Raw genomic sequence first — 25,664 nt, 5'->3', positions numbered from 1 at the left:
CCCTGTACTGAGTTGACGTTTTGTTGTGCTTTGTGCTGTCCTACTGATTGTTATCAGGGCTTAAAAGTAACTAATTAATGTACTCAAATTACTGTAATTGAGGGTTTTTTTTGTGTAATTTTGTATACTAAATTTTAAAATCAGTAATTTTTACTCCTACTTAAGCAAGTCTTAACCAGACTAACTTTTACTTAACCAGAATACTCTTGTAATTTTTCCACCTCTGTTGACTAGACAGTAAAACTAGTCCACATCACATCCCAGAATGACTGCTGGAGTCCTTTTGGTCATGTGTCTAGTGAATTATTATTGTTGTTTTTATGTGAGACACATTTGCACCATGAGTGAAGTTATCCACTGAGTTAGAGTTCCCTCCCATGGCTGTAGACACTTAAAAAACTTTGCATGTTCTTCATCAGTTTACATTGCATTGCTATTAGGTGGACTCTGCCTCGTTCTTGCTTGAGAAGACCCTCCTTGTCACAGATTTTCAAGAATTACTGCAGCTCTGTGGTACTGTGAAATATTTATTCCAAAAATGTAGTTTAACTTTAAGTAGTGTGGCCAAATGAAGAAACTTTTAGCATGTTAAATTTAACTCTATATGAGTTTCATTAACACTGTTGATTTTGCTGTGTATTTTCCTTTATCATAGAGGTGTGACTTTAACTGAACAACCTATTTGGAGATCTGTTTAATTAAATACTCTTTACTTTCACTTAAGTAAATTTAAACTAGAGTAACTGTACTTTTACTTGAGTACAATAGTCATTCACCTCTAGTTGTTTTAATGTGTCTCTAAACAGCACTGGATCTGAGCCAGTCCTCTTTTTGAGAATAAATAAAGGTTTAAAATGAAATTTGAATGATCTTTTACTTATATCTATCTTGTGCCTTACATATTTTGTTTTCTTTTTGTTGCCATTTTATTGAAAAATCCCAATTAGCTACTGATGCTAATAGGCTAACAGATTGAAGTTGTTTGAATTAATTTAGTCAGATAAAATTCTGAGTGAATTGAAATTATTTACATTGTTAAAAAATGATAGTAGCGAGCAGCATTTAATTTGTTTGATGAGTTAATAACACGGTTTTTTGTTATAAAGCTGATAAAGTAAGGACTTAATGGAAAAATAACTAAAGGTTAGTCAGAATGACGTCACATTCTAGCGACAATCATCTTTGTCAGTGAACAAAATGGCGTCCTACTGTTTGACTGTCACTAGGCTGCGGGTAAGAAAATGTTTATTAATCTTCACAGAGCGTTTACCTTCCCTGTTGGCATGCATATACGTTTTATTAGATATACTCAATCATATAGCTCAGTCACGGCATCCTGAGAGTAATTTAAAACGGGTAAATGGCAAAAATCAGTCCGCTCAGTGCTGCTGTTTATCGGTCACCGTGTCCCCGTTTGACTCGTCTCAGCCCCGCTCAGTCTCCATTAACAACACAGAGCTAACAGGATAACGTAATACACTGTTTTTATTGAATAAACCCGGAAAAAAATCATTCAGCATTCAGTCTATAGAGACTGAATACGGTATATTATGTTCTGATAGTTGTAGGTGATTTAAAGGTTTATGACAGAGCGAGTTTAATGAGAGCTCACTGACAGGTGACTGATGGTCTGAGTCATAAAACTTAAATCATACTTCAGTCTTTTATATGGTTGATGAACAAATCAGATTATATTGACACGTTTGGTTGCACCAGCTACAAAAATAGAAGTTCTGATTGTAGAACATTCTTATTTTTAATGACCAACAATCCCAGAAAATCTTCCTTACACTGTCTAAAATTGCACAATCATGTTGGGAACATGTGGAAGAGAGGTTGGTTATAGTATGACATTAAATCTTTTTTTTTATATATATATATATATATCAGTGATCGTTTAATACCACTCTTGAAGTATCATAAGTTTAGACCACCTTACCTTGAGTACCAAGCAAATAAAACTGCACATGACTTATGTGTTACCATAAAATCTACCAGAGATCAGCTGATGTTTTTATGACTACAGTGTGGAGTCTAGCAAAGTTTTTAATTGCCAGAAACTTCATTTAAACTTCTGCACACCATCTTGTAAAAGTTGGCAATGTTTCTTGCAATGTAGATTCTGCTGTCTCTTTCTGTAACTTTTGGTCTGAAGTTATTCTTGCTTTTTTTAGAGACCTAGTATTGGATCATGTCTAGCTTTTATCATCAGGATTTAGAGCTGTGCCCTTAGAAACAAAGCTGATTATTTAACTGATATCCAGCTGAACATAACATATAAAGAAAAGGGTTAGGGATGCGCAATGTTATCTACATGATATCAGCTTATTTGGTTATTTACATCTAATATTTTGTCTATAAAAATCAGCCTATATCAGCTGTAAATATTGGCTGTATGACATATAGTTTGTGGAGTTTGAGGCTGGACCAAAAGAACTACATCAGCTGAAGTCTTTCTATTTATTAACCATCATTCCTTTAGAAGGGCTGGGCAATTGATCGAAATTTAGAGTACATCTAATATGTCCTGCTGCAATTTTCAAATAAAAATAAGTTATATTCCAAAATACCTGTTTAATATGCTTTCTGAGGCAGAGATGTTATGCTCTACACATGCAAACATTCAAGAGTATATTTTTTTGCTAGAAAAAATTTGCAAAAAAATCCTACTTTTCTTGTTTTTTGGTCATGTTTGTCTTATTAAACATGAGAAAGACATAAATGATCATTCAATTCAATACAACAATTCATATTGAATTGCAATGAGTAAAAATAATCACATCAGATTAAAAAAAAAACCTTTTCAGCCCTAGTTTAATCTATTCTATATTTTATATTATTTTATATTTTTTATTGTGTTGGTTATTATATAGACTTAATTATTCTTTCTTTGCTGGGAAATACATAAGATGAGGAACTTAAAAAAAGTTGTATATTAAATTGCAATATTGGGGAAAGAATTTGCGATTAGATTATTTTCCTAAATCATTCAGCCCTAGTTTTGAGGACTGAAGTATTAGGTCTGAACTACATATTAGGGCTGAATGATTTGGGAAAATTATCTAATTGTTTTGTTTGTTTGTTTGTTTTTACTCAATATTGCAGTTGCAATTTAATCTGAGATTATTTCTTAACTTCCTCATCTCATGCATTTTCCAACAAAAGCAAGCATTAATTCCTTCTATACTATCACCAACACAATATTAGATTAAACTAGGGCTGAACAATTTTGAAAAAAAAAAAAAAGATTATTTTGATGATTTTGACTCATTTTGCAAATTGGATATGAACTGTAGTATTAAAGGGAATCATATATTTTTAGATAATTGTCATATTTAATAAGAAAAACATACATAGATGAAAAAAAGAGGATTTTTAAAAAATATTCTAAAACTATGGCACTGGAATGATTGCATATGTAATGCATAACATCTTTGCTGCAAAAAAGTTTTAAACTGCAAACTGCGATTTAAAAATTGCAGCAGGCCATATTGCGATTTAATCTAATTTGCAATTAATTTCCCATCCCTACTACATATAAATATCAGTATCTAGAAAGGGTATCAGCTAAAATGAATTAGTAAATGTTGCCACACTGGATTTCAGAAAAAATAAAATCCTGCATTGTAGGGATGCAACAATGTGTAATAGCAGCTGAACTCCTGCACGCTGTCTTAATTGCACAGGTCCAGTTCCACATGTTGCAAATGTATTATTTGTACATTTTAGACAACACTCTTTCTCTTTTAGTGAAAAATATGACTGGATATCTGTAGTGTTTTCTTTTTATATTATTTCTTTTTTAGGTAGGAAAAAGTGATGTCATTTAAAAATACAAACTCATTATAAATATCTCCATGCTGTGTTAAGATTTATCTTTTGAACTTTTGAGATATCAGTCAGTTTATGAATACATATTTTATTTGAATTATCTAATAATAAAAATAAAGAAAATCTAATTTCCTTTTATCTTTGATAAATGATTCATTTTTACTTTTTAAATTCTAATTAAATTTAAATTCTATATTTTTTTGGGGTACATTAAACAATACTTGGATGGGCCACCCAGGTGTGTTTACTGCCACCCAAGTATATTTGCCAACTATTTTTCTTCTCCATTTCAATCAGTGCATAAGAGAAGTTTCCACTCACACATGAATGCACTTTTTAAGGAGCATAATTAAGCCATCATTTTCACATTTTTCATCCTGTACTGAAGAATGATGCTGTCTTATCAGTAATAATCTATTTTAGATGCAGCCCACCAGATATGATTATGGAATATTTGTAGAAACATTTCAAAAGCAGAATGATGTCTGAGCGTCTTAAAAGTCCTGCTGATGAATATTTTCAAAAGAGCCGAAACACACAAAAAATGAACTAGTGAAATGAAACTGTGGGGATGACCCCCTCCGCCACCCTTTCTGTCTGAGAATAGCATTAGTCTGTGGGAAACACTAGGTATGCACTGGAGATGTTCAAGGTGAAAATGCATGTAAAAATGCAAAAAAAAAAAAAAAAGACGTTTTCAACCAGACTTTGACCTGACATTATCCTAGTAAATTTCCCCTCCACCACCCTTTCCTGGTGTGACAGAGAAAACTCTCCTATGAGGGACAAGTGTGAAAAATTTTAGGCCTGCATGTGTGAGAACAGCTCACTTCATCATATAACCTCCAGTGTTTATACTTCTGATGTAATGCACCAGGCCTAAACTGTAAAATAAAAACTTGTTTATGGTGTCGTTACTTCAACTGTTTCCTCTGCTCCCCTTCTTGTCCTCCAGCTGGCCCTTAGACCTGGGGCAAGGCGGTTTCATGTCTCTGCAGTGTTCAGCGCCAAAGCCAAAGTGGCCATGAGCCGCTTTGAGCCGGGCTCCAGCGTTAACTATGAGAAGATGCACGAGAACATCAACACCGTCCGCAGGAGGTCAGCAGCTGTTCCTCTCACATCAACAAACACATGCAGAGTTTATCCACTACAGTTGGGATCATGAGCGTCATCTGGTGTTTATTACAGCCGATAAATCATGTTACAGTTAGAGTGATGACTTGTAAGGCGGGCAGAGACTGAGAGCTAACTTTAGACGGAATGCTCCCCTCAGAGTGAGATCAACACGTGTGATATGTCATCCAGGGCAAAGAAATATCCTGTTAGATGATTGACTGTGAGACAAAAACACACAGAGAGACAAAGCTGAACTTAAAATTGATTGATGGTTTGGAACAAAATGCATGAACTTTAACAACCAACTCCACTTCATTATTTCCCCTCATGATTGCCCCTCCTCAGGCTTGGCAGACCTCTCACCCTGTCAGAGAAGATCGTATACGGTCACTTGGATGACGCGGCGGGTCAGGAGATCGACCGCGGACGCACGTACCTGCGGCTGCGCCCAGACCGCGTGGCCATGCAGGACGCCACAGCTCAGATGGCAATGCTTCAGTTCATCAGCAGCGGGCTGCCGAAGGTGGCGGTGCCCTCCACCATCCATTGTGATCACCTGATCGAGGCTCAGATCGGGGGGGCTCAGGACCTGCAGAGGGCTAAGGTCAGCAAACAAAAAGAAATTAATATAGAATTTAACATTGGCTGCCCCCTTTTTCAGGAGCTCTGGTTCTTGGAATACATTTCCTCATTTAAACCCTCCTCTGAGAGTTTAGAAAATCTTTTTTATTCGTGCTTTTAACCCTGGAATTAAGCCAACCGGCCATTTGAATACTCAAGACTATAAGAGATTGGATTCTGTGCAAAAATGGGATTGGAAAACTGAGAGATAATACACATATTTGATGTTTTTGTTGTCTTGTCAAAAAATATTGTTTGGTTTGATATCATTTAATAAAGGTTATACCCCCTGTATTGCTGATTTCCGGCTAAAAAAACTTAAGCAGTTAAAAGTCACATATTATGCAACCCCCCCACCCCCTCCTTTCTCCACCTTTCAGAAAATGTATGCTGAAATAAGCAGTTCTCAGATTTTCCCCATATGATGTCATGTGGGGAGTTAACCCCGCCCCCAGGTTTGAAGAAAGTTCCGCCCTCTTCTCCTGATCCTCCTCTCAGCTGGCAGGTGAGAGAAGGATCAGGAGAGCCCATCCATTTCCTGAGAGGGTTGAAGTCAGGAGTGGATTCAGACAGCTCATTAACATTTAAAGCCACAGACACAGAAACAGCTTGTTCTGAGCAGGACTGAAACAGAGGAGCTTTAAGACAGGTAAAAATCCAATACTGGAGTGTTTTTCAGTAACTAACCTCACAAGCATGTTTTGGGGACCTCTGAGACCAATATAAACTTGTCTTAAAGGGGTAAAATATGTGACCTTTAAAGGATGTAAAGTTAAAAGAACAATCCAGTTACAACAGACATCAACACATAGCCTGTGTGTTTAAAACTGCACCTAAAGATTTACCTTAAAAAGATCCATTAAAGTGTTTGCACAGTTATAATGAGAGCTCACAGGTTCAGGAAATCTTTCTCTGGTCCTTTGCAGCGATCTCCAGTTTCTAAAGTGGCTTTGCATGCTGAGATAATGCAGTGTATTTTGAGAATACTTTAATTATTAAGGTTCTTTATAAAGAGTTGTCAAGAGCGAGGGAAGGGTGCCTAAGCATTTTGACATTGTTATGTCAGGATTTCTTCTTTTCCTGGCAGGGATTTTTGAGGATGCAGAAGCAGCAGCAGCCTTTTTAAAGGCTCACTTAGAGTTACTCAGATAACTTGTAGGAAAAAGGCCTCACTCCCTCCATCTTTTCCTTTACACAGGAGGTAAACCAGGAGGTTTATGACTTTCTTGCGACTGCTGCAGCTAAATATGGAGTCGGCTTCTGGAAACCAGGATCAGGGATCATCCATCAGGTAGAGGAGACTGTCTTTAATGATGGTGCAAATAAACTGTTTAATATGCATTTTTTTAATTCATATTTTATTCTTTTTGATGCATGCAGTGGTTATGGTGAGATTAAGATTCACATCCAGATTCAGACGATTTTATTCATCCCAGAAGGGATATTGAGTTTCACAGTCCAACATTTGTATAGTCAAACTCACATCTACAGACAAGCAGATGCAAAAGCATAGCAGCACTACAAATACAACACCAGAAATGTATATAAAGAAATAAAGATATACATGAACCTTAACGGTTTCCTAACAGACCATAAATCAGTTAGAACTGTCAGCTTTGAGCAGCCTGATAGCTGAGAGAATAAAGGAGTTTGAGCTTCATTTTGTTTTTCTTGAAAGGGCAAGATAGCGCCCTCCAGAGGGCATCAGAGAAAAGGTTTAGTGACTCATGCATTTTGTAGGTGTTTTTAAGATCAGCAATTAAAGATTAAAGATGCAAAAATTGCTTGGATTGGAGTGGAAAAGGAGGAGTAATAGCTAGGCACGAGAGCCTTTACCACACATTATCCTTTTGCATCTTCCTACCTGTGTGAAGCTGTTGCCTCTACAATACAAAATAATTTAAAGCTAGACATTGAAAACACACAGCTGCACTCAAGCTTCACAAAAGATCTGTATTACCAAATAAGCCCACAGTCATCATTGAAATTATTGCAGGTCTGGGTGTATAAATCTTTAAGATGTTCATTGAGTTTTTATTTTTAGGGAATTGTTCATCTTCAGAGTCAGATTTTTAAAACTCATAATGTTTAGGTTTTATGTTGTGGTAAATTCTAAAAAAAAAAGATATTTTGAAAAAATAGTGAATACTGGAAATAAAATAAAATATATTATATAAAAATATTTTCATCTGCCAAAGAGGGGCTCGATCAAACAGGTTTGGGAACCCCTGGGTTAAGCTATAGTCGTAAATTTTGTCTAAAAGAAGTGAATTATTTTCTTTTAAAATTAAAGCAGTTTATTTTATCCAAACATGAAGTAAAATACCCTTATCCTAACACTAAGAAATTACAGTTAAAAACATAACAAAGACCAGTTTGTAGAGGAAATCCCCTGGCTTAGTTGATAACCTTAATCGTGTCACTCAAACTTGGAAATAAACCAAACATGATCTCCTGGGAATCACTGAACATCAGTGAAGCATTTTGTACATGCAGTACTGCATATCCCTTAATTTAAAACAGCAGTATTTGACAGAATCAGCACTCTGAACTTCTTCCAAACCATACTAGTGCAGCACTCTTTTAAATAATCAATCTAAAAGTCAACATCATAGTCCTTTTAGTCCATTTACAAATCAATACACTGGTTTTACATCACATTTCAGTATGGACCTTATGTTTTAAAATGCAGAATAGGTGGATTTTAAAACTATGATTAAAAAGATGTGATCAACAATCACATTTTTAAGATAGATTACAAGTAAAGATAGAATTTTTTGGCATTCCTGAAGAAGAACAGGAACATTTACACAGAAGTTTCAATCAGCATTTCTTAACATTTAAATGTTCTGATGGATTATTGTGTTTGTGAACATCCCTTTCTGTCAACAGATCATTCTTGAGAACTACGCCTACCCTGGAGTGATGCTGATCGGTACAGACTCGCACACACCAAACGGCGGCGGGCTTGGCAGCATCTGTATAGGGGTCGGAGGAGCTGATGCCGTGGATGTCATGGCTGGGATCCCCTGGGAGCTCAAATGTCCCAAAGTGAGATATGAATACCTGATAACTATTCTTATTCCAAGTTTAGACCCTGTTTTCCTCCTTTATATGTCTCCATGAATCTTTCTTTAAAGCACGCATTTGTTACCTGCAGGTGATCGGAGTGAGGCTCACTGGAACCTTGTCAGGCTGGACGTCTCCAAAGGACGTGATCCTGAAGGTGGCCGGCATCCTGACTGTGAAGGGAGGAACTGGAGCCATCGTAGAGTATCACGGCCCGGGAGTCGACTCCATCTCCTGCACGGGTGAGAAAATTAACCTTAAATGCTTGGAAAAGACATTTATTCATTCAAACAAAGAAGAACACACATCTTTCTTAAACAGATAGAACATTTATTTAACTTGCTGTTTTTTTACACTGAGGTTACAATGACTGATTCTTTTTAGGCATGGCGACGATCTGTAACATGGGTGCTGAAATCGGAGCCACCACTTCTGTTTTCCCGTACAACCACCGCATGAAGACGTACCTGCAGAAAACAGGCCGAGAAGGTGAGTCGTTATCTGAGCACTGTCCGTTTGACTAGTGTCAAAATGTCTCACACTTTAGCACTCAACAATTGTTCAAATACAAGAGGAACCATTGCCTATTCCACACACTGCCAACATTTTACTGCAGTAAGCAGGAGTTTTATCTTTTGCTAATTAAAACAAGAAATTACCCAGTGTTGGGTGTCTAGGACTTCAGTTTTTGTTTCTGTGGTATCAAACACCAAGCCCGTCTGCTGATGTAGAGATTCTTTGGCAATGCTTAAGAGATGCACAACTTTTTCAGCTTACACTGAGACCATGGTTGTCAAAACTTACCAAACATTTCTGCAAAAGAAAGACAAAGTACTGTCTAAATATGCTGGCATTATTTCAGTACGACAATTATGATGACTTATTTGTGCAATTTAGACAGTAATCAGGAGTTTACATCAATATTTGGTGATTACAAACAAGAAATTACCCAATTTAAGCCATCTAAAGACCTGCTCAGACTACATGAATTCAGCTAGATTGTGGCCAAACTACAACGTTGAAAACTCGTTGACAAATGGTCTTGTAGTATGAAATAATTAATGAAGCGTCCAAGAAGCCCTACGACTCGACAAGACGAGCATGTCAGAATTTTTCTTAGACCGTCTTCTTGTTTGACACCCTGACCCGACGTCAATGAATCCTGACATCTACCAACTTCCTTATCTTTGCATCATCATTTACAAGATACCCTGCTATTTATCCCTCTGGAAATCTAATTTCTAAATTTTATTTTATTAGTGTTATCAAATGCATACCTTAAGTTCTATCTGAAGGAGAGCCAATCCTCCTGTTGATACATCCGTAACTGTTATCAATAACCACAATTGTCTTGTCTTGTTTGTTGCCTCTTCCTATGAGCGAAAGGCCGCTACAATCACATAGCGCTTCTGTTGTAGAGTGACTGACACTCTTTGACCCCTCCCCTGTGAACCTGTGACCCCACACTCAGTCACAGAGACAGCAGAGATGTTGGCAATGAATGAGCAGTCAGGATCACTCTTTTAGTGTGGCCAGTCAGTCGGCCTTGAAAGAACAAGAGTTTTGTTCCATAGTCTGACATGGTGCCGTTGTGAATGACCAAAAGCTCGTGTAGTCTGAGCTGACCTTTAGACTTCTGTTTTTCTTGCTGAGGTATCAAAAAGTCATTAATATAATCAAATAATGTCAAAGTTTAAAGTCTTTGTATCATGCCAGCCTAGCCTGACTGATTATTCTCAATGTCTCACCTTCATCTGTCGTCACGCTCTCAGAGATCGCCACGTTGGCCGATCAGTTCAAAGACGACCTTGTTCCTGATAAAAACTGTGAATATGACCAGATGATCGAGATCAACCTGAGCGAGGTGAGTCACAACACTTCAGTTTATTAATGAAAATGAAAAAACATTATTACACAAAGTTTCTGCTTGATCCTGTTGTTAATAATAGCCACATATAACCACAAAAGGATAAACCAGTCTATGATTATGATTTTAAAAAGTTAAAAAGTAGGAATTCTATTTTTATAAAGCTTTATATATGTCAGTGTATGAAAATATCTTTGCTTTTAATTTGTCTTGTTTGAGTGTTTATTGGTAGTAATTAAAATGAAAAAAATAATCGTATGGGTTTATATTAATAATAACGCTTGATAATGAACTATTTGTCATTAATACAGAAGGAGTGGAATTGAATACATCTGTACATCTTCCCATTCCTTTTTGAACATTAAATGTAATTCATCCTTTTTGGTGTTTTATATTTTTTATGTCTCTGTGTTGTTGTTTGATCAGTTTGCTCTTTTTTTCATATGTTGAAAGAAACAATGTCAATCGATAAATTCAGTCAGGACCACTTTGTCAACAAACAGAATATGCAGTTATAAATATTTTCCTTTATTAGCAGTTGTTAGCAGAGTGTTCTGGATCCCCCTGCCCTCCAGGAGTGTACATGGAAAGCATCGTGCAGATATAGCACACGTTCCTGCTCCTCCTGGTCCTACAAGGAGAGCCCGAGGCAGGGAAAGAAGCAGCGAATAAACCCAGAGCAGAGCAGGCATCAATGACAACAGTATGACATTGATTAAGTCATAAACTGAATAAAGGAGGAGCTGGGGTGGAGGAGGGTAGCAAAAAGGGGGAACAGCAAAGTGCAGCCAGGCTAGAGCAGTTAAATATGGCAGTATGAGTGTCATTAGCCAATAGCATGCTTAGAAGTGAATCAGCTGGCCATCAGGTGACGAGGGCTTGTATGAGATCAGCTGATCTCAGTTATATGGCATGAGAGAATCTTTTTTCCTGGAAGCCAGGAACTCAAAAAACAAAAATGACTTTGTTTTTGTGACATTTTTGATCCTGCATATAATCCACTCTCCCTGTGCCACCGTAGTCACCTTGATTTTGAGTTTTGTTTACATTTAACTGACAAGAGTCTATCGCCACTCCTCTCTGAAAGGTTTCTTTTTCATCAGTTACATTTTTAGTGAATATTTCAACATAAAAGCCCACAGATGAACATGTAAACATTAAGATCTGGAATTTAAAAGGAATGGCATCAAATAGAATAAAATGTACTGTTCTAAAGTTAAGTCTATTTTTTCTTTTTGTTCTTATTGTTGCTGCTTTAAGTCTCAAGTAATAGTCTTCCATTTGAGCTGTGATCCCAAATAATGTGTCAGTTTTTCCCTTACTTATATTTCCTCCTCTGTCTGTCCATTGTTCCTGGGTAAAGGAACTCAGCTTCTTTTTGATCTGAGTTTTTAGCAGCTTTTAACTTTATTTTAACCATATACCTCTTCCATAGTCATAGAGTCCCTTCAGAAGATCTGAAATTACACAGATAGTCTCATGGAGCTTCCTCGGATATCATATCCTAGTATCTTTTCCCCAAAAACTACAATTTTATGACATCTCCAAAATGTTTAGCACCTAAGACTCCTTGTTCAAGCATTTCCAACGCCGGTGTCCTTCATCGCTCCTTGTTCTCCTCCTCTTCTAACAGCTGAAGCCTCACATAAACGGTCCGTTCACTCCCGACCTGGCCCACCCCGTCTCTGACATCGGAGCGATCGCTAAGAAGAGCGGCTGGCCTCTGGAGGTTAAAGTGGGTCGGTATTTATTACACAGCTGTATTATTTTACAGTTTTACTGCTCTGTCAGGAGAAATGTGATCTTTCTTCTTTTGTCCCTACAAGCTTTGTTATTGACCAGGAATAGTCATGTTACATTGCAGACCTGTTATGTTTTTGTTTAAAGTAGTTTAACAGAATAAATACAAAGCTCAGTACAATTCCAGTAACTGAATAAATAACAAAAATGGAAGGGTTATGCTCAGGATTTGAGTCTCTTCTTCAACAGCCATTTTGATGTTTCTTATGGCGAATGTTTTTAGTAAAAGATGTCTCCTTCCTCCTCCTCTCATGAATGAATTAGGTCTGATCGGGAGCTGCACTAACTCTAGTTACGAGGACATGGGTCGGGCAGCCTCTTTGGCCAAACAGGCTCTGGATAAAGGTCTGAAATGTAAGGCTCAGTTCACCGTCACCCCGGGGTCAGAGCAGATCCGAGCCACCATAGAGAGGGACGGATACGTGAGTCACAATATCTCAGACCTGCTAGAGTTACAGTTTGTGCCTGAAAGATGCAGAAAAAAATCATTTTTGTTTCTTTTCAGGCAAAGATCCTGAGTGACGTTGGTGGAATAGTACTCGCTAATGCATGTGGCCCGTGCATTGGACAGTGGGACAGGTATAATCCTCTTTATAATACTATTCAGTGATTTGTGATGGATTTGAATGGACACTGCACATGGCAGTTAGCCAGTTTTTCTCTTTTATAAGCACAGATAATGCCTGAAAAGTAAGCAAAAAGCAAAGTAATGGCTAAAAAAAAAATTGATGTGTTGGAATATTTTAAACTCCTTAAGATAGGGACTATTTTCTCTCCCTAACTTTAAGACTTAGCAAACTTCTCCTTTGGATGCAAGATATTTTAGTCTGAAATGAAATATGCATGAAAATGTATTCATGCTCACCAGAAGCCTTTATAAACATTTGATTCCATGTGGTTTAAAACGCTAAAATTCCTTGTTAGTTCCCAGACACAGGATGTTTTAAAACAGCTCTCCATCCTATGGGTTTGAATTATCAGCTCTGGCTGTGGTTACTCAGTCTAGAATTGGCAATAATTATTTAAGCCACTGGCAGGTGAATTTACCTTGCTTCTTACAGCCTTCTTCTAGTTGCGTGCCCTGCTTTCCTTCAAGACTACTACCCAGATGCTTATAAATATGACTATTAGATGACTGCTTCCACCCTATAGAGCTTTGGATGGTAAAACCTGAGGACATTTTAAACTTTGTGGGCTAGAAAGAAACCTATAGAAACCACTCAGAAAGATGTTGGCACACAAAACCATATGACCACAGTCAGCTGATTTAAAGAGAGGGCTCACACATAAACCAAAGGAGATCAGATGAAATGTTCCTCTTAAAGAGGTAGGCAGCATCAGACTAATACGCCTCGATCTTCTTCAGGAAAGATGTGAAGAAAGGAGAGAAGAACACCATCGTCACATCCTTCAACAGAAACTTCACCGCCAGGAACGACGCTAACCCCGCTACTCACGCCTTCGTCACCTCTCCTGAGGTCAGAAATATGAACTAAGAATAATGGCTATGTTCATAAAGATGAAAATAATATTTGATTTAAGGTAAAACATTTATACTGTGATGTAGATCGTCACAGCGTTGGCCATCGCTGGGACTCTGAACTTTAACCCAGAGACAGACTTCCTGACCTCCCCTAGCGGAGAGAAGTTTAAACTGGAGCCGCCAACAGGAGACGAACTCCCCTCCAGAGACTTTGACCCGGGTCAGGACACCTACCAGCATCCTCCCACTGAGGGCGGCTCTGTCAAGGTGAGATTATTTAAAGAGACAGTCTATAATGTCTACAGTTCCTCAGGAAGAAAATCACTGATGAATCTGGCTTACAGTGAGGGGAGGTTAGAATCTGTGAAAGTGTTGAGGGTACAGAGATAGAAAGACACTTTAAATGTGACCGTTTCTGAGCATTTAAGATTTAGTTTGGTCTCAAAAGTATCCCCAATCATATTCTTTTAGTAACCTGAGTCTGGTTTGATGTGATCCAGGTGAATGTGAACCCGTCCAGTAACCGTCTGCAGCTGTTGGAGCCTTTTGATAAATGGAATGGGAAAGACCTGGAGAACATGAGAGTCCTCATCAAGGTGAGTAAAGCAGGGTGAAGTCCTAAAGTCAGACCACTTCAGAGCTGTGACACTGTTAAATTATTTGTATTTTATTAAGTTGTTTGTTTTTACAAGAACTCAAACACATAACTCAATTTAAAGAGCTGCTTTTAGAGCAGAAACAAGAGTCAATAGATAGACGATACATAAAAGGCAGGAGCTGATTAAAATCTCAGTTAAGAATATAAAGATGGATACGTGAGACTAAATAAGTATTAGTATAGGTATACAGTAGAAAAAGAGTTTCAAAGGTCATATATTTTACCCCTTTATAGGGGTTTATTTCGGTCTCAAAGGTCCCCAAAACATGCCCGTGAAGTTTGCTGCTGAAAAACACTCCAGTATTGATCTTTGTATGTCTAAAAAACCCCCGCAGCTTTAAATGTTCATTAGCTGTTTGACTCCGCCCCCTGATCACGCCCCTCTCCTGAAATGGGTGTGGCTTAATGGATTAGGCTCAGGAGAGGAGGGTGGAACTTTCTTCACTGCAGGGAGCACCAACTGAACCTGGGGGCTTACTTCCCACATGACATCATGAGGGGAAAATCTGAATACGACTTGTTTCAGCACACATTTTCTGAAACCCGGCGGGGGGGTTCTGTTTCTTGGGGGGGCTGTGGACAGGCCAGGGGCACATAATTTTGTTAGAAAAGCCTAAAAAAGTGTATTTTGCGTAATATGTGACCTTTAGTTTTAGATCTCAGAGATATTACCAATAATGGCAGATAAATATATGAATGAAATGTACAATCAGCATAAAGATTGAATGATAAGAATGGTTTCAAGAAACAGTCCAGTTCTGAACCCAAGTCCTGTCCAATCTGGACTCGTGCATACCTGTTATATCATTCTGACGACTGCTCCTGTCACAACCTATGGAGCTTTTTTACATTTACGGTGATCTATCCTGACCAGCGCCAGGGGAGCTGATTGCTTCTCTAGTTGACTAGAGTCACACAAAATGAGCCCTTTACTTTATTTTGAAGCAGACCAACGTGGAGCAGTAGTCCTAATGTGAAATATTTTTTAAGTTTGGATTATTGTGGCTTAAAAATGGCCACAGGCAACTATTTCTGCTTGCAAATTTTATTTGAAAAACAATGCCTTAAACTGCAGCACCAACTTCATTTGGAAAATAATTTATCCTTCTTTTTAATACGGCCCACAAGTTTCTTGACGAGGTGTTTTTTTATTTATGCATTTCTCTTTGTAAGTTAAACAGATTCAGGGCTGAGCTGCAGAGACAGAGTAGAGCTGATAAGGATCATTTTCACATTGACATGTTAGGTTCTGTATTCCCTGTCTTCCTCCCCTTTCCTCCCCTGCAGGTCAAAGGTAAATGTACCACCGATCACATCAGTGCAGCCGGGCCGTGGCTCAAATTCCGCGGTCACCTGGACAACATCTCCAACAACCTGCTGATCGGAGCCGTCAACATCGAGAACGACGCCGTCAACAAGGTGAAGAACCAGCTGACCGGAGATTACGAGGGCGTGCCTGACGTGGCTCGACACTACAAGGTCAGTGCATCTGTTGACTACTAGTTTTACATATAGACACATCTTATAGGCATAACTTTTTATGCATGGCCTGGAGAGGAACGATAAAACGCCATAGACAAATCACTGAAAACGGCCAAAATACCTGAATGACTCTTGATTTACTTTATAATATCTTTGTCCTCTGTGTGGTCAGGGAATCAATGTAAATTATCAACTTGATTTCAACCATTTTTCATGAAGTTAAAGGTGTTTCTTTTTCAAAGTAAAAATAAAGGTGCATGTAAATCCTATTAAAAGAAGCCAAGTGTTTACGTCTTTTGTCAGCTTTCATTTTGTGGGTAATGTAGGGGTGGAAAGTAACCAATTATATTTACTCAAATTTCTGTAATTGAGTAATTTTTTCAGTACTTTTTTTCTACCTAAGTGAATTTTAACAAGAGTACCTGTACTTTTACTTGAGTACTATACTCATGTACTTTTTCCACCTGTGCTGAGTACACAGTAGCACATCAAGAGAGAATGATTCTACATCACATCCAAAAAGCAGCAAAAACTAGAGCATCAATATCTCAGTATTAAACATTTTAGAGTTGACGTAACTCCATTCTGAGTGAAATGATCTTCATTGTTGGAGTTATATGGCATTGTGTGGACAGAGTTTCCCATCAACCCCCTGGGCGGAGTGTTTGGGTGTGTTTATATGTATTTAGTTGTGTTTGGATGTTTCCTGTTGTTCAGTGAACCCTGCTGGTCTTCTTTGGTCAGGTTTGTGGAGGATTGTTTTTTGATTTGAGACACATTTGCACCATGAGTGAAGTTCTCCACTGAGTTAGAGTTCCCTCCCATGGCTTTAGATGCTTTTAGGTGTGTATTCATCAGTATTGCCTTGCTATGACCTTGACTCTCTGCTTTGTCCTGGCCAGAGACCCACCCTGCCACAGATTTTCAAGATGTGCTGCAGCTCTAGCATACTGTAGAACTTTTTGCTGTGTATTGTCATTCATTATAGAGGTGTGACTTTACCTGAACAACCTGGTTGGAGATCTATTCTGTTGTTGTTCTTGCCAGTAAAAAAAAAGATCATATTTTTCCAGTACTTTTACTAAAGAAGATTTAACTCAAGTGCCTATGCTTTTACTTGACAACAAAAATCCTGACAACATAAAGGCGGATGAGAACATGGCCTTAGTTAGATAAAAATCACTAATCCTGAAACAAATCCTCTCTCCATGGGGTTTTAGTTTGCTGCATGTATTTTTTGCTGCTGTTGCATCCTGCAGAGAAATGTTTCTAGCGATTAGTTTCACATTGTGATAGATAAAAGAGGGACGGACAAGATAACACTTCTCAAAATAACTCAACAGCACCACCAAATGGCCTTTAAGTCAAAGAAGAATCTCCCTCAAGCATCATTTCCCCTAGTTGTGTTTAATAAATCAACAACTGCAGTGGGGATTCTATGACCAAAAAGCTGGTGGTGTTAGACTAAACAACTGGAAAAATTGTAATTTATGTTTATTTTCTAGCAATGTTGATTTTGTCAAGTAAAACTATGACTAAAAATGTTCGTCATCAGCCTTTATTTCCATGACAAAACTAGACTGAGACTAACAAAAACGATCTTTAGATCTGACTAAAACTGACAAAAACTAAGTTAAGTTAGATAGATAGTCGTTTATTGTCATTGCATTGTAAAAATGCAATGAAATTACATTTGGCAGTCTCCTCTGTAGCTGCAAGCACAGTGGTTAGAAATCTGCAGCCTCACGTCATCCATCCTGCTGGCGAGGGAGCGGGCACCCGGGAGAAAGATGCTTGGTAGGGCAGGTTTGTGTGGGGCTGCTCTTAGCCTAGCCTGCAGCCAGGCTTGTTTGCCCTGCTACCATGGTTTAGTACCAGATTTAAAAGGTGCAGTGTGTAATATTTAGCCTAGTAGCATTTAGCTGAACAAACTTAGTAAAATAAAGCAAAACATTTCTAAGACGGTCTATCTAAATAAATGTTTCGTCATCTAAATTCAAAAACAGCTATTTTGAAAAAAACAACTCAGAATAAACCTTTAATTCATACATAGGGAGGGTCCCCTCCATGGATGCCGCCATCTTGGATTTTTACATGTTTCCAGGGTAACATAGAGGAAAAAAGGATGAATAAAGTTATTATATTGTATTGTATTCACATTACAGATACACATTAAATTCAACTGGTTGCCACAGTTACCAGCAGAGAAATGCAACCTAGAACCCACTTCTAGATGTTGATATTCAGTTTTACACACTGCTCCTTTAAGCAAGAAAATAAATGCTTGGACTAAAAGTAAAGACTAAAATGTGAGGACTTTTTATGGACTAAAACTAGACTAAAACTAAAAGGGTTGAAATGACTAAAATGTGACTAAAAGACATTTCATCCAAAGTCTAAATAAGACTAAAATTAAAAATAGCTGCCAAAATTAACACTTTTTTCAAGCTGTTTAAAGACAAACTGATCTGAATCAGTAACCAATATTTGAAAGATCCAAGTGTATTGTTCAATGGAGCCCTTGATCTGTAAAAACAAACATGCACCAGTAGATGCACCAACCTTCAGCAGAGGTGGAAAAAACTACCGATATTCTGATTAAAATTGACTAAAGTAAAAGTAAAAAGTATTTAATTTACAGTTATAAGAGTACTGAGTAGCTACTGAGGAGTTGTACAGTCAAATATGATCTTTCCTTATTGGCAATAACAACAAGAGAATAGATCTCCAAAAAGGTTGTTCAGGTAAAGTCACACCTTTTTAATGAAAATACACAGTATTGGACAAGATAAAGTTGCACAGTATGCTAGAGCTGCAGTAACTCTTGAAAATCCTTGGCAAGGTGGGTCTCCTCTGGCAAGAACAACCTCAAAACAAGGCAATGCATGCTGATGAAGACATACTAAGTCACAGGAGGGACTCTAACTCAGTGGTTAACTTCACTCATGGTGCAAATATGTCAAACATTAAAAACAACAACACTCCACCAGAAACATGACACAAAAGTTGAATACACAGAAAAATTGTCATTGTTAATTAAATTCACAAAGAGTTGAAGTCAGCACTTTGAAAGTGTTTATAACACTTTTAAAGTGTTAAATATTTTACAGTACGACAAAGCTGCAGTAAGTCTGGGGTATTTTCCTCCCTCTAGAAGAACAAAGCAGAGAGTCAACCTCATAGCAAGCCAATGCATACAGATGAAGAAGGTGCTCTACACATCCTTTAGGAGCACCGTAAGTCACAGATGTAAACTCAGTGGATAACTTCACTCATCGTGCAAATGTGTCTCCTTTTAAAAATTATTTTAATAGGTCGTTAGTAAATCTGATTGTAGCCTTGGAAGTTTACATTTTTCTTAGTTTCAATTCATTTTACTGTACTTGTTATACTTAATATGTGTGATCCAGGCTAATGGAGAGAGCTGGGTGGTGGTCGGAGACGAGAACTATGGGGAGGGGTCCAGCAGGGAGCATGCTGCTCTGGAACCACGACACCTCGGAGGACGCGCCATCATCGTAAAAAGCTTTGCCAGAATCCACGGTGAGTGTCGGGGTGCTCGTCCCTGGTTGTGACAGTGCTAATTGCTCATTGTTTCAAAAAATACCAAAATTAGGATGAAGATTTAAGCTCTTCAGTCATCTGAAGTCAAACAAGTGAGAGGAACTTGGACAGCTTGCTGGAATTTGGGTTTCTAGGTGTGACTGTCTTTAGATTTTTACTAGAATTACACAGAAGTTTGAAAATCTGGTAACTCGACAGTCTGGCGTCAAACCATTGATTTACCGTCTTTGTGTAAAGTAGAGAGAGGATAAAAGCAGTCACTTAATAACTGTTAGTGAGCTTCAGAGCAGACTGATGATTATTTAGCCGGCATGTTTAATGTCTGCAGGATGAAGGATTTCTCCCACAGAGAGTTATAATTACAGTCCATCAGCAGGAGGATTTTGCATATCAGTGAAGGCTGAATGGGGGGAGTGAATAAATAAAAGCCTGGAGGAGTATTGTCTTAATTAGTGTGTGAAGACAGACAGAACCTCCACAGTCAGACAGGATGATTGCTGTTGTTTGCAGACAATTCATCAAACACAGCTGTCTACAAAGCCGAGATTTCGAACAGCATTAAAATGATGATAAATGGGGCATGAATTCATCCTTAGAATTGAAGGTTATTCGAACAACCGGAGTTACTCACCAACATGTCATTCGTCATGATAAATTCTGTCTTCAGACAAACACCCATCTCTAGTTACCTGTTGAATAAACAGCATGAAAGTCTGGCATTTTTAACCCTTTTGTCCTTGTTTCTCACAGAGACTAACCTGAAGAAGCAGGGCCTGCTGCCTCTGACCTTCGCTGACCCCAACGACTATGACAAAATCCGCCCCGATGACAAGATTTCAATCGTCGGGCTGAAATCCTTCGCACCTGGCAAGGTCAGTCAGTCTTTGTTTGTCTAGATCCAGCTCATCACAATGTTATCGCAAGACACTTTACAGAGAGGGCAGGTCTAGACTGTGCTCTTTGTTATACTATTAATGAAGACCAAACATCAATCCACCATGAGCTCAGTGCTTAGCAAAATTAGCAAAGTTACAATGGCAGTCTCCTCTATCAGGAAGAAAGCTTGAGTAGAACCAGGCTCATGTTAACTGCAGAAGCTGAGTTGGGGTTGGAATGGGATGGAGGGAGATGCAGGAAAAAGAGTGGAAGAAGCTGCAGAATAAAAGAACAGGGACCCAGAGAAGAGATAAATGGATGATGCAGAAGAAGCAAAGACGTAGAGGCTAGAAAAGATAAGTGAGAAAAGGAGAAAAGAAGGAGATGCAGAAAAAAGAGAATGATGTAGAAAGTGAGAAGACGGAGATTCAGATAAAAAGAAGTGAGGGATTCTAAAAAAGAGGACAATGAAAGAGAAGAGAGAGTGATGCAGAAAAAGGAAAGTATTAGCCCGAAAGAGAGAAGGTCACTTTTATTTTAATTAATTTATTTTGTATTAAGGGAGATGAAGAATGAGAGAACTCATGAACAGATAACTGGAGGATGCAGAAGAAGAGAAGAAAAGAACAAGGAGATATAGGAAGAGGACAGAAGGAGATGCAGAAAAAGAAAAGGGGGATGCAGAAAGTAGAAGAGAAATCAGAGAGGGAGTGAAGAAAAGAGATGAGGAAGATGAAGAAAAAAGATTCAGAATGAGAGAAAAGGGAGCTGCAGAAATAGAGAAGAAGGAAATGCAACTCTGTCTGGATCACAGCAATCAAAGATCACACTTCGGTTTCTACACCTTCAAAATAAGAGCACTAGATTTTTTTCTGCTCAAGGGAAACTGACATTGACAGAGCAGAAGAGTAAATAAGTGATGGATGCAGCGCTGACAGCGAGTGTTTGATTATAAGTGATGTAGAGTGATGCTTCCATGCTGTTCGAACACTCAATGAATATAAAAAGACAGCTTTGTTCTCCTTTAATGTTGGGGGTAAATGATTGGCTGAGGGTTCTGTTTTAGAGCTTGATGACTGACGTGTTGTTTTCCCCCGTCCAGCCTCTGACGGCGGTGATCAAACACAGCGACGGCAGCAAGGACTCCATCTCTCTGAACCACACCTTCAACGAGACGCAGATCGAGTGGTTCCAGGCTGGCTCCGCCCTCAACAGAATGAAGGAGCTGCAGTAATTGGCTGGAGAAGATGGAGGCGGGGCCTGTGGAGGCCATCGAGGGGCCTTGATGGTAGAGAAGGAGAGAGATGAGGGCTCAGAGAGGAGATCAGTCAGACGATGAGAAGAGTTTATGGTAAACGGAGGATTTTTAGTGTCAGTTAGTGGAGGTGAAGAAACAACCACACACACTCACACACTCACAATGTCGCTGTACAGATGAAAAGCGCACACACACATTACCACAACAAGCACACGCAGGATTACTGTGAAAGCTGTCACACTCACACAAAGCTCATCAGTGTGTATCTGTGTTGTTTAGGCAGCATTTTGTTCATAATTGAAGCACTTCTCACTTTAACGTCACCTTTATCGTGTTTATTTAAGTATCTGTACTGTCTCTGATGGTCAGATTGTGTTTTTAAAGCAGGAGCTGCTTGTTTTAGACATTGTTCAAGCTTCTCTCTGCAGAAACAGACCTGTTAGAAACATTAACTCTCTCTATTGCATCAGAAATGACAGTTTGTGTAGGATTACTCACCTGATTCACACCTTGAAATGAGAGAAATATCTCCTAAATGCCCCCCAGAGGTTAGTGTTTAAAGACTTCCAGGCAAGACTTCCTTTTCCATGTTGTACGTTTACATCTGCAACATAAATACCCACAATTCTCACCTGGGTCTGATTGCTCCAAAGTTTTCCCACTCTTTGTCCCTTGTTTTTGGTCAGCTGATGGGTTTTTTGTTTTAATAATAGTAATAAATGACTTGGTTCTCAGTTGGTGAGTCAGGACCCAGTAGTTGATATGCTTTTATTCTGAAGGAATTGTCTCCATTGGTTTGATCGTTTACATCTTTTCTTCCATCACAGGTCCAAACTGCCCTATTTTTGGTTAAAAACATTTGGTTATCATTGAAAAATGTGAGAAATCTGGGGCTCCTGATGCTAAACCAGTTGAGAACCACTACTGTAAACAAGCAGTAACTTTGACAAAATACTGAAAAATCCCATCAGCCCCTGCAGCCCAGACTGCATTCTCTCTGTAAGATTTGTTTTTGCACTTTTCATTTTGAACTTCACTTTATATTCCAGCCAGTAAATGTTAGGGTTTCACAATACCAGAGTTTTAAACTTTGATACGACTCTTGTGAAGATCACATCATGTGTGACCTGTTTGCTATCATGGCAGCAAAGATAGAAGCCCTAGACAAACAATACTGGCCAATTCCTTATTTTTAAACAACAGAAATTGCAGGAAAACTCCTACACATGATCTCAATTATACAAAAACATTCACAACTTTTCTGGAAAATTAGGCTGTTGACATGCCCTCTACTTTTAGATACAATGCAATGCAAAAATCTACATTATTTTAATGATTGATTGCATCAGAAAGTATGAAAACTTAATGAGCTTCAGTCATATATTTAACCTAAAGAGCAGTGCATCTTAAAGTGTTGGCCTGAGCCCCCTGGTGGACCACATCAGTACTACAGTTGGGCTGCAAAGGGTCCTTTATAAAAAGAATAATAATCATATTAAAATAATAATAATAGATTACATTATAATTGCTAATAAAATATGTAATTATTCACGTCTCAGCAGTAACATAAATAAAGCCTGAATTTATTTCTTCGTTTTGTCTGTGGTATTCGACCGGTGTCACGGTTTAACTGGTGTTGGTCTATACTACTATGCCACTCACTTCCTTGTAATTCTAGTCATTAATTTTGCTAGGACAGTGTTTTCTGGCCCGCTAGGTTTACTGAGATAAATATTACAAAAATGTTTTGAGGTAACTTTGCGGATCCCTGACTAAAACATAATTTTAATTATGTTTTTAATTTCCTGCATTTCTTGATGGATGCATTCCTTTTCTAAACACCTACCTAATGAAAAAAGATGAGCTTACTTACTATTTGATATTTCCAATCATTACTATACTTGAGATTTGATCATTTTAAAACTGGTGGTATTGAAAAGTATTAGAATATTGTACACTTTGACAACCTTAGTATTTGATTTTTGCACTTTCTCTTTTTTGTCTCCTCTGCTTTTTTGTCTTTTTGTGCAAAATGCTTAATCCCAACATGTCAAACTTTCTGATGTGGATGACATTGAGACAGCAAACCACAGCACATACATTGCCATCATTGCCATTAGTATTTCTGTCTCTATTTCTCTTCATCTGTGTATGAATGATTGTTTTTGATATCATCATGGTTCTGTCTGCTCCTCTCTGCTCGTCCTGCCTCTCTCACTCTCAATGGTTGCTTCATGAAATCCAAACACAACCTGATTTTTAAGAAGTAGTAGTAGCTCTTCATTAAAGCTGCAGTGAACAGAAATGTAATGTAAATACAGATGAAATGTGCACACAAAGAGAGAGCAGCAGAAGAGTCTTCCTGAGCAGCAGTGATACAGAAACAGCTCTTGAACAGCATCATTGTTGTTCTGAGTTAAAAAATCTTTTTTTTTGAGTTTGCTCTGGAGCAGCCAGGCTGTGAAGCTGCTTCATGCAGCTTTAATCTGTTTGTCTCGGAGTTGAATGTCTTTCCAGTTGATGTTTGGTCCATGAGAAGGCCAGCTTTCTTCTTACACAAACTAACGCACAATGTAGAGTCCAGACGCCTGAACTCTGGCACTTTGTAGAGTTAGGACGGTAGGTTTAGGTTTGCTTCACCATGCTTTATTTGTCCTGAGGCTTTAACCTCTGTGTTTTAATTTCTTTCTTTATAACAGTCATGACTAACCCTCGCTGTAGGAGTGATTTTTAGTTCTTTGCTGCAGCAGTTTTCAGTCCTCTGTGTTAAAGAGACACTTCCTCATTCTTATGTCAAAAAAGTCAAAACATTTAGGACTAAAGAATAACAGCTCCTTCACTATTGCGATCGGACCTGTGTGTAAATGATGTGATATATAAAGATGCACTAGATGTAGAGGTGTGTACATAAAGCATATAGAGATTATATATTTAAGAGAGAGTAAATGCTGTATGCTTCCTGTCTGAAAAGAGCCATTAACTCCATATTTACTGTAAAATGTCATTAATTATTCAGGATTTTATGTCCTTAGGTCTATTTAGGACTCATCCAAATTTGGATGCGCTTCTATTTGCAGTTTTATGGTAGCTCTTTCTAACACTACGTCCTCATAAGCATCTGTTTCTTTATTAGACTTTGCAAGTTAAAACTGTGGATTGTGGTTCAGTTAAAGCACAGATTTAAATGATTGCACGATTGTAACTTGAGTTTTCTGTCAGACTTTGAAAGTGAAAGTGGATTAGTTATTGTAAGAGCAGAGTCTGGGTGGATTTATGTGGTTTTATCTGAATGTTTGGTTTTTGTTTCGGTGGTTTTCAAGGACAGAGATGGTGTGAAACAGCAGTGGATCAATACTAAAGTCTTTGTAGATATGAGTTGGTTCTCTGTTAATAAACTGAAGAGATTGTTTCCTGATTAATAATGCTTCCTTTCCTTAAAGACTCCATCACTTCATACTAATCAGATTTACAGCCAAAGACACTGAATGAAAGAACTGACATGCATAGATAATCTCTCTGATTCTGTCATTACGTCCATGATTCTGTGATCGAGTCTGATGTTTATAAAGAAAACTAAACCAGATTTATTTGATGATTTTTAAGCATTTCCTGTGATATTTGAACGTCTTTGTTGCTCAGATGTTTGAAAGCAGCTTGTGTACATGAACCGATCAAACGTTGGTGAAGGCGTTGTGTGCCAGCATGCTTCCTGTGTGACTGTTTTTGTACTCTGACGTTCTCTGTTTACTCTATCATCTGTTTAAAATCAAAGGTTTCAAATGTTTGGACGCAGCACTGATATCTAATAGAATAAGTGTCATAGTGATGATTCTCCTCACACACCTGAAAAAGACGATCTATTAAATCTCCTGCAGATCTAACACTTGTTGTGAGATTAGAAATGATTAGTGAATAAATAAAGATTTAACTCTGACATGACTGTTTTTGTGTTTTTCTTTGTTCAGTGAAATCAACAGTTCAGCCGGTCAGAAAGTCTTCAAACTTTCTCTGGAGTTCATTTTCATGTTTTTATCCAATA

General features: G+C 38.1%; 1 protein-coding gene across 1 annotated transcript; it reads left to right on the top strand.

Moving 5' to 3' along the window:
- The first annotated feature begins 1,182 nt into the window (after positions 1 to 1,182).
- On the top strand, positions 1,183 to 25,559 carry LOC121529622 (aconitate hydratase, mitochondrial-like). The gene is made up of 18 exons (XM_041817570.1): positions 1,183 to 1,233; positions 4,787 to 4,929; positions 5,293 to 5,551; positions 6,767 to 6,859; positions 8,461 to 8,619; positions 8,729 to 8,879; positions 9,022 to 9,126; positions 10,410 to 10,501; positions 12,138 to 12,243; positions 12,569 to 12,726; positions 12,810 to 12,883; positions 13,671 to 13,782; positions 13,872 to 14,054; positions 14,288 to 14,383; positions 15,733 to 15,924; positions 19,338 to 19,470; positions 20,242 to 20,363; positions 21,470 to 25,559. The coding sequence occupies exons 1-18, from the start codon at positions 1,198 to 1,200 to the stop codon at positions 21,599 to 21,601; spliced, it is 2,346 nt and encodes a 781-aa protein (XP_041673504.1). The 5' UTR covers positions 1,183 to 1,197; the 3' UTR covers positions 21,602 to 25,559.
- Positions 25,560 to 25,664: the final 105 nt, after the last annotated feature.

The sequence above is a fragment of the Cheilinus undulatus genome, linkage group 21, assembly GCF_018320785.1.
Source record: "Cheilinus undulatus linkage group 21, ASM1832078v1, whole genome shotgun sequence".
NCBI classification, from domain to species: Eukaryota; Metazoa; Chordata; class Actinopteri; order Labriformes; family Labridae; genus Cheilinus; species Cheilinus undulatus.
This window is presented reverse-complemented; position numbering and strand designations above follow the sequence as displayed.

Bases quoted from the DNA above. Each gene is read 5' to 3' on its own strand.
- LOC121529622 (XM_041817570.1), top strand. From the start codon at position 1,198: ATGGCGTCCTACTGTTTGACTGTCACTAGGCTGCGG. The intron at 6,860-8,460 runs GTAGAGGAGACT...TTCTGTCAACAG, and splicing joins GATCAGGGATCATCCATCAG to ATCATTCTTGAGAACTACGC. The intron at 8,880-9,021 runs GTGAGAAAATTA...GATTCTTTTTAG, and splicing joins CGACTCCATCTCCTGCACGG to GCATGGCGACGATCTGTAAC.